Source organism: Esox lucius, chromosome 17 (assembly GCF_011004845.1).
Source record: "Esox lucius isolate fEsoLuc1 chromosome 17, fEsoLuc1.pri, whole genome shotgun sequence".
Classification (NCBI taxonomy): Eukaryota; Metazoa; Chordata; class Actinopteri; order Esociformes; family Esocidae; genus Esox; species Esox lucius.
In genome coordinates, this window is record NC_047585.1 from 19,120,790 (window position 1) to 19,134,377 (window position 13,588).

The following is a 13,588-nucleotide window of genomic DNA, read 5'->3' on the forward strand; positions in this document are numbered from 1 at the left end:
CAATTCAGTGTTCACCACATTTAAATATGCCCACTTATGTTGACTCACGCACACGTGTGTGTTGGCATCTATGTGAATGTGTATCATGGATAAAGTATATGTGTCTTTCTATTGAAATTACAGTGTGGTTCTTTGATCTAAGAGAATTAATGATACGGATTAAGCTGTCAGGCCAGCAACTGATAGAGGCCAGATGAGGCAGGATGACAGATGAGAGCCCCTGTGGAACGGTTTGGCACATTCCCAAAGTAATAATGCACTCTGTATTATGTGTGTGTGTGTGCGTGCGCGTGTGTGCATGCTTGCATTCAAGAATGTGTGTGTGTGTGGGTGTTTTTGTGTGCATGCGTTAATTCTTAAGAAGTAAGAATGACTGGAATTTGTTTCAGGAGAGAGGTTTTGATGGGGGATGTTTGGGTTGATTGGAGGTGACTTATTTTACAAATTCTGCTGAAGAATTGCTGATCTTCCCACCCACATTAGCAGGCAGATTTGACGCTCAACATACATTGAGATTCTATCTGACACTACTTGTTGTTTTTCTTATACTGCCCACAAACACTTACCAGATCACTTTCTCCACATTCTGTTGGATTATTGACTGCATTTATAGCTGTTTAAATGTTGTTCTTTCCCCAAGAATGTATGCACAGTACCCCATAATGACAAAGTCAAAATATTTTTGCCAATTTATTACAAATAAAGAAGAGGAACATCTCATGTATTTAGACCCTTAATTCAGTACTTTGAGTCTTTTGCAATAGGTAAGCAGCTTGGTGTGAAGAAATCCATTGTGGGAGCAATTATAAGAAAATGGAAGACATTCAAGACCACTGATAATCTCCCTCGATCCAGGGCTCCATGCAAGATCTCACCCCGTGGGGTCAAAATGATCACAAGAACGGTGAGCAAAAATCCCAGAACCACACGGGGGGACCTATTGAATGACCTACAGAGAGCTGGGACCAAAGTAACAAAGGCTACCATCAGTAACACACTACGCCGCCAGGGACTCAAATCCTGCAGTGCCAGACGTGTCCCCCTGCTTAAGCCAGTATATGTTCAGGCCCGTCTGAGGTTTGCTAGAGAGCATTTGGATGGTCCAGAAGAGGATTGGGAGAATGCCATATGGTCAGAATAAACCTTTTTTTGGTAAAAACTCAACTCGTCGTGTTTGAAGGAGAAAAAATGCTGAGTTGCATCCAAAGAACACCATACCTACAGTGAAGCATGGGGGTGGAAACATCATGCTTTGGGGCTGTTCTTCTGCAAAGGGACCAGGACGACTGATCAGTGCAAAGGAAAGAATGAATGGGGCCATGTATCGTGAGATTTTGAGTGAAAACCTCCTTCCATCACCAAGGGCATTGAAGATGAAACGTGGCTGGTCTCAACCCCATAGAAAATCTTTGGAGGGAGTTGAAAGTCCGTGTTGCCCAGCGACAGCCCCAAAACATCACTGCTCTAGAGGAGATCTGCATGGAGGAATGGGCCAAAATACCAGCAAAAGTGTGTGAAAACCTTGTGAAGACTTACAGAAAACGTTTGACCTCTGTCACTGCCAACAAAGGGTATATAACAAAGTATTGAGATGAACTTTTGTTATTGACCAAATACTTATTTTCCACCATAATTTACCATTAAATTCATTTTAAATCCTACAATGTGATTTTCTGGATTTTATTTTCTCATTTTGTCTCTCATAATTGAAGTGTACCTATGATGAAAATTACAGGCCTCTCTCATCTTTTTAAGTGGGAGAACTTGCACAATTGGTGGCTGATTAAATACTTTTTGCCCCACTGTAATGCTTGGCCGTCAAGTTAAATCGATTTTAGTCTCATCAGATCAGATAATATGTTTTGCCTTGAAGCAGCATGTCATATGCCTTTCACTCAGGAGTGGTTTCTGTCATCCCATTCTACCATAAAGGCCTGATTGATGGAGGGCAGCAAAGAAACTCGGAAAACAGTGGGTTCTTGGCCACCTCCCTGAGTTCTTTCCAGGTTACTTAGTTTGTCATGACAGCCAACTCTTCAGTGCTTTAACAATTTTTTAGAACCTTTCTGAGATCCCAAACAAACAATCTAAAGATCTGACAGGTCTATGTGTTGATTTTTGCTCTGACTTGCATTGTGTGTGACCTTATGTAGAAAGGTGTGTGCTCTGACTTGCATTGTGTGTGACCTTATGTAGAAAGGTGTGTGCTCTGACTTGCATTGTGTGTGACCTTATGTAGAAAGGTGTGTGCTCTGACTTGCATTGTGTGTGACCTTATGTAGAAAGGTGTGTGCTCTGACTTGCATTGTGTGTGACCTTATGTAGAAAGGTGTGTGCTCTGACTTGCATTGTGTGTGACCTTATGTAGAAAGGTGTGTGCTCTGACTTGCATTGTGTGTGACCTTATGTAGAAAGGTGTGTGCCTTTCTAAATCACGTCCAATCAACTGAATTTGCAACAGGTGGTCTCCAGTTTTCGAGACATTGGAAGGACACATAATGCATCTGAGCTCAATTTAGAGTTTGAATACTTGTTACAAGAGATATTTCAGTTTCTCTTTGTTGATAAATTGGCATTCCTAAAAACGTTTTCACTGTCATTATGGGGTATCGTGTGTACAAACTGCATTTAATCAATCATAAATGAAGTATATAGCGCAACAAAATGTGGAGAAAGTGAAGGGGTCTGAATACTTTCCAAATCCACAGTATATAGATCCACTCTCTAAATCTGGCCTCTCAGAGCAATTTTCCACATCCCAGTAGAGATAAAGTGTAAGTCCTGGTTTACAGTACACAATGTTTTTAACCAACACCTCAACAGGATATCCAGGATATGAATGATTGTGCATGGTCTGGTGATTGATCACCATAAAGGATTTTGGACAACAGTGGAACAAAATCTCCCAGTATCATGAAGGCTGGCCTTCGAGGTCAGAGACTGGAGGGATGTAGCAATAATTCTAGCAAGCCTTTCTCTAATGTCCACCATCAAGATATATACACAGGCGCACACATGCAGACAAAGTGCACTCAGTTAAGTCTGGATCAGTCAGGGCTTTCCCATCCGCTGAAAACTTTTACGGCCCTGGGTTTCTGATCTTTCAGCTTTAACGTGACTTGGTTCTCCTCCTAAAAGTCACAGTGAGAAATGGGACAAGTGATGAGTAGAAACTAGATGCAGCTGTTTGGGTCTCAAGGTTTAGGGGTCTCCGACTCTGTCTCACTGTGGCCCTTCCTTAAGCTCACTCGCCACCCATCAAACACTAGTGTTACGAGCACGCAAATTGTCCATCTGTGACATGGCCCGACCAAAGGCAGACACTTCAGTGCCCTCAGGAGGAACTGAGGTCAAGCTTAGACAGCCTCACTTGCATCCACTCTTAAAAGGCTCAGACAAAACACTGCAGTGCTCATGCGACGGTCTCTGCCCTAGCGGTGTATCCATTCCGTCCATTAACTACCAGATAATGACATTGGCGTAGAGCATTGCTGTTGTTGCCGTGAGTATACGCCTCGTAAAGATGACAGCTTTGAAAATTATGTGTTCCAATAGTTGATTGGTTGTAAAAATCCAAGGTGTGACCATTTTCTAAAGTGCATCCAGGTGTGGACTGCTGACATTTTTTTGTCAATCTCACCAAGATATGGGATGTCTCTATCTCTGGTAAAGATCACCACAGCTTCATCATGTCAGTGCGGAACCCTTGAATGGAAATACAAACAAAATTAAGAATTTAGATCAGAATTTAAAACAAAATGCATTTTATATTGTAATGTTACGAGAGAAATAATACCTAGAACTGAGGAGCTCAACTGTAGATTCCTAATTTCGTTCATGCCCTGTTAAGCAAACAGGCGTGCTAGTATAATGCACATTAAAATACACAAGGGTGTGTCAACAGGCATTGCCATTTAGGTTTTATGAGGAAAAGAAAGTGCGGGTATATGTGTGACTGCGACCACTCGGTCCTCATGGTTCCCCAACAATGTGACACCGCTGTGGGGGGAGTCGGCAGTGTTTGATCACACCAGCCAACATCTGGTCATCAGGAGGAGCTAAAGTTAGCAGCGGCACATGCTGCTCTCATTACTGTAAAATGGAAGTCCCATTCATGCAGGCATGACCCCACTGCAGACCAACGTTTTTAAAAGCAGAAGAGGGGGAGGAACAGCGAGGGGGAGCCAAGCGAGGCGGGCGGGAGCTGACGACTGATTCAGGGTGAGAGATGCAAGGGAAGGGATGACAGAGGTGGGTGGGCCCGCGGAGGTGAATACAGGCATTTCATAGTTGAGGGTACGCCAGCTGGTTAATATGGGGACGGCCGCTGCGCCACTCCAGGGAGAGAGGGACTGCGAGAGGGGCTGCTGGGTGGATCAAAGCTGTGACAAGCTTGTTAGACTTTAATCAGCTCCACACACAGAGTGCTGCTAACCACACATCTGTCCGACAAAGACTGGCGCAGTGGAGGATTCTGGCTACAGCTCTGACCAAAGACCCGCCTGGCAGTCCGCCATGTTGCAGGACCCTCACCCCATCAGAGGCTCTGGGCCTTATGGTTTTCTCTGGATCCCTTTGGGTTACCCTTCTCACGGATTTCCTCTACATGATCAGACAACTGCTAATGATTAGTGAGCCACACAGGCCATGAAAGAATGTCAGCATCAAACAGCTGACGGCTCTGATAATGGAAACAGTGTCATCAGATGTGGGTTATTTCCTTATTGAGATCATTCACACAGGGACCGAGCGCCACAGATAGGATTTGGTCATCATTTGCAGACACGTCACAGAGGGGTCAGTGTTATCAGAAGTTAAAGCATGATGGTCAGCACTAAATGAAGGAATAGACATTATGTGTTCTAATAAAGTGAGGTTTGGTTCAAGCCTTGACTAGCCCTTCTTGCTGACCTGTGGCATCAGCAGGGGAGTAGGGTGGCATTGTCAGCAGGGAATCTTTTACTCATCACTCTCTAGCGACTCTCAGCTGGAATTGGGTGCCTGTAAAAGTTAAGTGTTGTCAGACAAGAAAGCATGTCATGATTTGATCCTGATTGGAAGCTCCGTATCAACTCTGAATACATAAAAAAAATTAATATTGAGATCATGATTACAATCGGAATCTCTCCAGTAACAGGTTTCTATATTTACTTTATACCAAACAAAATATTTCCAATTTAGCAACAAACCACACTAACTATTGTCCAGACAGCTGTGTCAATCTAAGTGTGACTGTGTGATCCACAGGCTTAAACCTGTGAATGGGGAAGTACTCTCCCTTCCCAAGGTCATTAATGACTGGTTCCCTTTTACAATACCCTTTACATGTCAAAAGCAGACCCTAACCCTTAAAACATGCTGAGGTTTTTGAAGGAATGCAATCTTACCTCTCTGAACCAAGAGGATCCCGATGTACTAAATGCAGTGATGTCTGGTAGAAATATATGAAACAATCTATACCTTACAGTGGGTGGCAAGACCTCCAGTCAGGATGTTTTTCATTGTGAATTTTATTGATATTCAATGACCTTATTTTGCCTTACTGACATAGCCAGAAGTTAAACCGTGGAAGTGCAGTGTGGTAGAATAGCTTGGCGTGGATGGTAGGAAGACATGCCACAATCTTCCATTTTCTTTCTCTCCAGTAGCAACAAGACAGCAGGAACAATTGGATATGACAACATATTGGGAGGGGAGAAAGTGTTGATGAAAGGAAGTGATGATGTTTGAGACTTTGTCATTGGAGGATGAAATACCCAGACCCCTGGCCCCAGATGTTCCCTCTCTACATACAGTACATTAGAGTGGTTGTGGATGATCATAAGGCCTCACTTTTGATTTTCACATGATGCTGAACCGATCCCAGCCCTCTACATGTGTTCCATCTCAATCTCACAGAGCAATCCTGGAGATTGGGACAAAGTGACAAACACATGTAACAACTCATTTGTGCAGTAACACAATGCTGTCGTGGGTTCAGGCATGGATGTTTGGGGCCTATGGCTTTTAGAATTTTGCCCATTAGAAAGAACTACCTTTGAATTTCTATAATTATCAGCCGAGTGAGCCTACACACCCAATTTCTATGTCTGAAATGATATGACGATAGTGAATACTGTATTTAACTCCACGTTTTTGGTAAACATTTGGATCAAATCACTTTCTAGCGCCTACTTTAGAAATGTTGGGAATAGGTTTGCTAAATGATCGCTTGGATTCTCTCATTTCCTATTTATAACATAATTGCAGGTAATTTCTAATTATTTGTTTCGTACACACATTCTTCCTATTTAAATGTACATATATAGTCTACAAACGTACTCTGGAGTAGCCTACTCACTGCAGTAAATCAGAGATTGGAGAATCACATGCTCCGCAGTTTAGGAGAACCTCCTTGACAACCGTTGCCGCGTCCTGAGCTAGCTTGTGAACTGGTATTAGTGCACTTGGAAACCGAGATTTCAGCGCACAGAGGGAAGTTGAAGGTGATTTCAAAGTTAACAACAATTGGCAAGTTTAATCTCTGAAAATCCACAGCATCTCCTACATATATTTAAAGTGTAATGTTGTTAAATATTAAACGCTTGATGGAACGTTCCTAAGTTGTGTACTGTATTACACTATCATGTAGCGTGGCCTAAATCATGTTTAGTACTATACTGTAGCTAGCAAGGTAGCTACGCTAGTCACTACAGTACTGTACTAATCAACCTGCTAGTCAGTCCGCAAAAAACTGACACTTTACGTTAACGTAGCAACAGGGTTGCTAGAAAATCCTGTTCCTGAAAAAAACTATTCACTTAAATTAGGTAATCAGATACATTGTTCAGCTTAGTGATTGCCTAAATTCAACACAACTGTTCTTCCACAGATCGGTTAAATAAAAACACATGAAGTGCCTGAGCATTCCTGAACAATGCTTACAGTACCCTGCCCTGTTACAGCAGAGTCCACGGCATGCGATGTCCATTGTAGTACTTCTGTTGTGTATTTTAAACGTTATCTGGTTTTCTGGTTATGTCATACCTAGGAAAACAAATTGTGCATTTGCAATAGCACATTAAAAGAATGGGTTTAAACTTATGTCATAGCTAAGAAAACAAATTGTGCATTTGCAATAGCACATTAAAAGAATGGGTTTAAACTTAGACATTGAAAAGAAATATACAAACCTGCACCAATAAGTGCATGCTGAAATGTTTTCTTTGGATGATTATTTTATTGGTAAGGCAAATATCTACAGATGTGTGCCTGAAGATGGAACCAGAGCAGGTGCCTCAAAACCATGTGCATAGGGTTGCTGCCTTCGTGCCACACCCCCCTAGCAAACCAGCAGAACACAAGTTACCCCCATTGCAAAGTAACAGGAGCAAACCCCCCCGTCTCAGGAAGTATCCTGTGATGGAGCAGAAAGGATACTACTCTGAGCTCATCACTACGGCTGCCAAACCACATGTCCAGGTAACAATAAGGGAACTCATTCACACAGCTAGGGCACCTACACAGCGATAGTCCTTTAGACAGGGCTCCTCCCAGAACACCACTTGTAAATGCAAGCTTTATAGAATATGATATTTCATTATGAACATACGTTAATTGCCTATCAATGTGTCAGTCTTATACAGAGGGGCCAGAGACCCAACAGAGTTTACTGTGCCAAGCAGGCTATGAGTCTAACACTCCAAGAGGTGAGACTGTTACCGTGGGCCTCTGTTGGACGATAAAACATCACGTTTAAATACGTAACTACTTTGCATTTCATTAACATTGTTTTTGTTTTACCTATCTAAATTCTGTTCCTCAGTAACCACATTCCAGCCTCCGTCTGACCTGCACAGCTTGGTTGAGATGGACAGGCACGGACCCACCATTCAGCCACAGCAGCCGGCTGCCTTCTCCTCTGCAGGTTACACAGCCAAGGTCCAGATGCCCTACCACAGCCGGCCTGGAGAGTGTTCCCGCAAGATAGAGATAGAGAGGTGTGAGCTGGCATATGTCGTAACAGTAGCATGGGTTGGTGTAACCAATATCCACATCCTATCTTCAGACCACATACAACTTATCTCCAGGCCATGTCTTAGCTTCAGTTACTAGTGCATGAATGTGTCACTTGAAAAGAGCATTGCAGTCTCAACAAATATCAGAAACAACAGCAAGTAAAACATTTACTGTGATTCAACAGTAGCTTTTAGCGGTGCAGACAGCTCACTGAACCCTCTCCCTGCGCCTGGCAGGAGGAGACAGAGACAAGGTGCTTGTTCTTTGGGATTTTAGGCTTGATATATGTATCAGCACTTTCAACTGCTGTAAAAAGGGCTTTATAGAATATATTGAGTTGATTGATTCACCAGATACACACTGAATTTGGCACGGGCAGATTATTATTTCATTCTTTCCATGGTCTAAAAACATTCACAATCAATTCTTATAAAGTCTAGCCTAGAGCCCCCAAAAGAAACGAAAGCATTCACGCTTTATACTTACCTGTACACACACTTTGTTTTTTCTTCTCAGGCGCAGACGAGAGTATCTAAAGCTGGACATTGCCCAGCTCCTGAAAGAGAAAGGCATAGACTCCAACCTCCTGCTTCCTCGACACCAGAGCAGTGAGCAAGATGTGACCACCCTAGAGAATCCACTCCCACCTGTCTCAAACTACCTGCCTCTGGAAGTAATCTCCTCATGTATTCTCATCCCATTAAACACTATTCTAACGGTGGCCTTGATTCACTCGTATGTCTTGGGTTTTCCCCCAGGTGTTTGACAATGAGGAGTTTGACTGTCGCACTCCTGAAGACTGGCTTGCCCTGGGATATGAGAAAGCATCAACTGATCGTAAACCAATACCTGGCAACGCTCTGCTTCCCACCACGGACAAGATACCACCAGGTCACTGCTTTGACTGTGCCTTCTAATTAGAAACAGCTTTTTCTGGAGGTGTCAAATGGAAATGTTGCTAACCAATAGGTAGTGCCTGTTGTAGGGAACAGATTGTTATTCTTCGTCAAGAGAACAAAACATATTGTCTTGACTGTTTCCTCTCTCTTGTCCTCTGTTGTTCTGTAGAGGACCCCAAAAGCCCCACCCTTGAGTACCGCTGGCAGTTGGTTGGGGTTCTTGACTACAACCAGGAGAAAAAACTTTATTTGGTCCAGAAATCTGACAAGAACGGTACAGTGCAAGATGCTGAGGGGAAACCGGTCCTTAACGGAGGACAGAAATCTAAAGGCAATTAATAATCGGTTACCACTTTACATGTGTCAATGTGACACGTTCTTGATGTCACATTCTCACTCTAAACCCCTCTCCATCTTCTTGCTTTTAGGAGGGCTATTCCAGCTGACAGCCACCCAGTACTGGGTCCCCAGAATCAGGCTGCTGTTCAGTGCAGAGGACCCTAGCCTGTTTGCCCAGCGGGTGCAATTTGCCCAGCACTGGAGACAGAACACAGAAGCACTGCTGCTCTACCACCTGTCTGTAGACTGTATGCCAGTGTGGAGCGGCAACCCGTCTCTGAACGCCCAAAGCCTTGCCCGGGTCAAAGAGCATGCCCTCTCCACACCTGGCCTCAGACTCAAACTGTGAGGGATAACCCTTGTTGTTTCACAGGCATACTATCACACATGCTAATATTGTACAGTGTAAATCAGACTGAGCAGGAGGCTGTCTATTTGATGAGTAAGAGCGAGATATGAACGTCAGGAGACTGCTTGGTGTACACGCTGTCTAGTATATCTGCTTTTGTGGTCACAGGCTACCGGACTGTATTGTACGACTGGAGAGAGAGATCAGTCTGGAGTATGACCGCACCATGAACCGGATCAGCTTCGATCGGGTTGTCTTCACCAACCCAGAGGAGTTTGCACACATCACACTGCCCCAGAGAGAGCCAGAACATGTGCCTCAGAAAGGTGAGCTCCCTATTAGAGAGAGAAGTAGCTACTACGGGAACATTTCAAGAAAGACTTCACAGTGGAAGGTTGTTTAATGATCAACACCTATTGTATGATTTGGTTCTGTCATCAATGTGTACCTGGTAGGAATGCACTGATGAGATGTGTTTTTTCCTTTTTATATATATACCATTATTTTACCAGGTAAGTATGCTAAGAACACATTTTTATTTACAACACCTGTTTTGGTCAAGGACAGAACAATAGGTTTTAGAGTTTTTTTGATAGTCGTCTCGGCAACCAATCCCTTTGTCACTCAACGGTTTTGACATCTAGGCTGCTCTGCTGCTCCTAATGAGTTGACTGTTTCACTTTTATGGACTTTTAAATGCTTCCTTTTTTGGAATCCCGATGGCGCTCGCTCAATTGGGCTTGCTAACGTTAGCCACCAGACAAGCCAGCATGTAATTATTCCAGACTGATTGTTGGTTGCGGTGAGCTACAGTCCGCCAATAACCAGAAAGTTGGATGTAAACAAGGAAGAGATTGGGCATATGGGGCAGACATACTGCATTCCATTATCTCCCTTCTTTATATGGTCTTGGCCCCAAAGCAACATGGCAAAACTATCTCTGCCCTCACTAATTGTACCTAGTCTTTGGTCCATTTAGTTTTCTCAAAAACAAAGCTTGTTCTCTGTAAATGTAAATGTAAGTAGGCAACCAAAGTTATTACCTTTGGTTCTAGTGTGTCTGCTGACCACCACGTCTGAGCTGATCTATGCTGCTGTGATCTCCTCCCCCTCTGCATGTCCGCAGGCTTAGTCCCTGTCCCTCCCCACCCCTTTGAAAAGAACCGCGCTGCATTTGCCTTCCACTCCCTGCTCACCAAGCCCGAGGTGATCTCTGCCTTATCCAGAGTGCGTGGCGAGTGCAACAGGGTGGCAGCCATGAGTCTGTTCTATGTCACCTTCACCAAGTCGTTGCGTCTGGAGGAGTTTGAACTGGCCCAGTCTCAGACACATGCTCAGGTACTGCATCTCCTGAGCCCCTGTTGGCACCAGCCCTGTCCTGTATACTCAAATTGTTGTTAAACTCAAGCTAAAACAATGCTAACCCGGCCCCTGGTCCCCCCACCCCCGCAGGTGCAGCTCTTCCTACGGGACTCGTGGGTGACCGCCCTGTGCAACGGGGTCCGGGCCAGCCTCAGGGACGTGGGCCCCGGCTGGTTCCGCCTGACCGAGTCCCGCTGGGAGGTGTACAGGATGTCCAAGCTGTGCAGCCTCATGGCCAGGGTGCGTTACAGCATGCAGGACTCTCTGCGCTTCCTGGTGCAGGACTCACTGGTCAGCCTGGCTCAGCTGCTGCTGGACGCCTGCCAGAGCGTCCTCCACTGCCCGCCGGACCTGACCTGGGGCTCGGACCTCATCAGCAGCCCCTACAAGTGAGGTGGCGCCCAGGGCGTCTGTCCACCGCTTTCCCCCTGTCCTCCCCAACTCCCGCCTCTTGGCTTTCTCCGTCATGCACTCCGCGTGTCTCCGCAGGCCGAAGAGGAACCCGCTGTTCTTGGTTGACCTGGTTCTGGATGTGACCGGGGTTCATTACAGCACTCCCCTGGAGAGCTTCGAGACCTCCGTCATCAGCATCTTTGATAAGGGGATCCTCTCCACGCACAGCGTGCCCCAGCTGGATAAGGCAAGGCGAGACGTCGCGCGTCGGGATTCCGTAACTGGGTGCGGCACTCCGGCGGCGTGTGTTGACGTCTCTCCGTGTGTTCTTTTTTCAGTTTGTGATGCAGAACATGTTTGTCAGCGGCACCCCGGTGTTGGACTCGGTGGGTCTGTGGGAGCCCGCGGCGGCCGAGCTCAGGGAGAGGGTCCGCACGGCCCTGCGCCAGGCTGCCACGCCCCTCCGGGCCTACGCCCGCCAGTATGAGACGCACTTAGAGCTGCACAACTCCGACATAGAGACCTTCCTTAAGTAAGACCCGAGCTAGCGTCATTTAGCGGGCCGCTGTATTCGTAGTGGCTCGTACACATTCGTCAGATTGTATCCAATCACCGCTGATTAACCACTTTACTGTCTGTCAGTCTGCGTGCCTGTGACCGCCTTTATCTGAGTGTGTATGATGTCCAAGAGCCCACAGCCAGCCGGAGCAGACTCCCCAGGAGGTGAAGAAGGAGGTGGTCCAGCACCTGAAGGAGAAGGAGCGTCTGGACCGCTCCCTCCCAGCCTCCATAGTCATCGGCCCGTTCACCGTCAGTGTGGAGAGTGTCCGCCAGAACCTGTCCAAGAAACGCAGAGCCCTGGCCAACGCCGTTCTGGACCGACTCGCCCTCAAGCTCCGCAAGCAGGTTGACCACGTAAGGGGTTGTTAAATGCGTTTGACTGTCTGCACTGGCTTAGGTTGTTCAGAAGGACGTCGTCGGTAATATGTGTGTGTGCGTTCTGTTTCCAGGCATGTGAAGAGTGTAAGTCTATCAGCAGGAAGCTGCATGAGAAACCCAACAGCATCGAGGAGCTGACAGACAAACGGGAATGGATGAAAAAGATCCCAGACCAGCTCAAGGCCCATGAGGTGCAGAGAACTACAGATATGTGTAGTACAGAACAGAATATGCCTTCATTTTGAATAAATGTAAAGAAGTCCATTGTGTGTGTCACCTTAGGAAACTCTAACTAAAGCTGTGTCGGACTATGATTTGATGGACGAATTCTTCTATTGCCTGTCGAATGAAGACTTTAATGTAAAGTAAGGCCAGGCTTTTTTAAGTAGTTTCTTTTGGAGGGAGTGTGAGAGGTTGAACTAGGAGTGAAGGAGGTTAATAATCAGAGGTCTGAGTAAATGCTGAGAGTGTGTTTGTTCAGGTGGACGGCCATGGCATGGCCACATAGGATTGGGACTCAGATGGAGGCTGTGTCGGCCCAGCATGTGGAGGACGAAGAGCACTTCCACAAGATCCAGCTGGTTGACCAGAACAACTTCCAGGAACGCCTGGACTCCCTGCAGGTGAGCCGTGCTCCCAAATCCCCAGCCTTTAAGAAAAAAAACAAGACGAGCACTCCTTCTTGCCCTTTTCTGTTGGGGATTGTCCACAGATGTTGGTGGCCGGCTTCACCGCGTACACGGATGTCAGCCGAGCACACGAGGTGGCTAACGAGGTGCGTCGGGTGGGCAAACAGCTGAAGGAGTCCCAGGCCATGGCCCAGACGTACAACAACCGGGAGCGTCTCTTTGGCGTCCCTATCACCAACGTGAGTGTGGCTTTACAAACTCGTTCTGCCTCCCTACTGGCTTATACTGGAGTGATGTGAACTATGGATTGTATTGCTGAGGAATTTACCGACACATTAAAACAAATAAATATGTAGGCTTTTCTTGTCCTTGACCGGCTGTCGTTGTGTCTGTGCTTTGCAGTATGACCGTCTGCAGAAGCTGGTCAAGGACTTCCAGCCATTCAAAGACCTGTGGATCACCACGTCTGACTGGCTGCGCTGGCATGACAGTTGGCACAACGACCCTCTGTCCACCATCGACCCTGAGCAGCTGGAGAGGAACGTCACGGACGCCATGAAGACCATGCACAAATGTGTCAAAATGTTCAAGGACATCCCTGGTGAGTGACATCTTATCTAGCAAACGATTTGAAAATAAATACGAGCTGCTTAATATACCCTTGGCCCAAACCCCAAAAG

At 45.9% G+C, this 13,588-nt stretch overlaps 1 protein-coding gene across 1 annotated transcript in view; it reads left to right on the plus strand.

Annotated features, from left to right (window-relative positions):
• Positions 1–6,422: 6,422 nt before the first annotated feature.
• Positions 6,423–13,588, plus strand: part of dnah1 (dynein, axonemal, heavy chain 1) — a 36,761-nt gene continuing 29,595 nt past the window's right edge. The window contains exons 1-19 of the mRNA XM_020055655.2: positions 6,423–6,510; positions 7,244–7,461; positions 7,616–7,688; positions 7,805–7,979; positions 8,515–8,671; positions 8,757–8,889; positions 9,067–9,228; positions 9,326–9,581; positions 9,754–9,911; positions 10,712–10,923; positions 11,038–11,336; positions 11,437–11,587; positions 11,679–11,872; positions 12,030–12,255; positions 12,351–12,470; positions 12,562–12,644; positions 12,761–12,902; positions 12,992–13,147; positions 13,311–13,509. Of these exons, the coding sequence (XP_019911214.2) occupies positions 7,258–7,461; positions 7,616–7,688; positions 7,805–7,979; positions 8,515–8,671; positions 8,757–8,889; positions 9,067–9,228; positions 9,326–9,581; positions 9,754–9,911; positions 10,712–10,923; positions 11,038–11,336; positions 11,437–11,587; positions 11,679–11,872; positions 12,030–12,255; positions 12,351–12,470; positions 12,562–12,644; positions 12,761–12,902; positions 12,992–13,147; positions 13,311–13,509 (3,100 nt within the window). The 5' untranslated portion in view covers positions 6,423–6,510; positions 7,244–7,257. The remainder of the gene's footprint in view (positions 6,511–7,243; positions 7,462–7,615; positions 7,689–7,804; positions 7,980–8,514; positions 8,672–8,756; positions 8,890–9,066; positions 9,229–9,325; positions 9,582–9,753; positions 9,912–10,711; positions 10,924–11,037; positions 11,337–11,436; positions 11,588–11,678; positions 11,873–12,029; positions 12,256–12,350; positions 12,471–12,561; positions 12,645–12,760; positions 12,903–12,991; positions 13,148–13,310; positions 13,510–13,588) is intronic.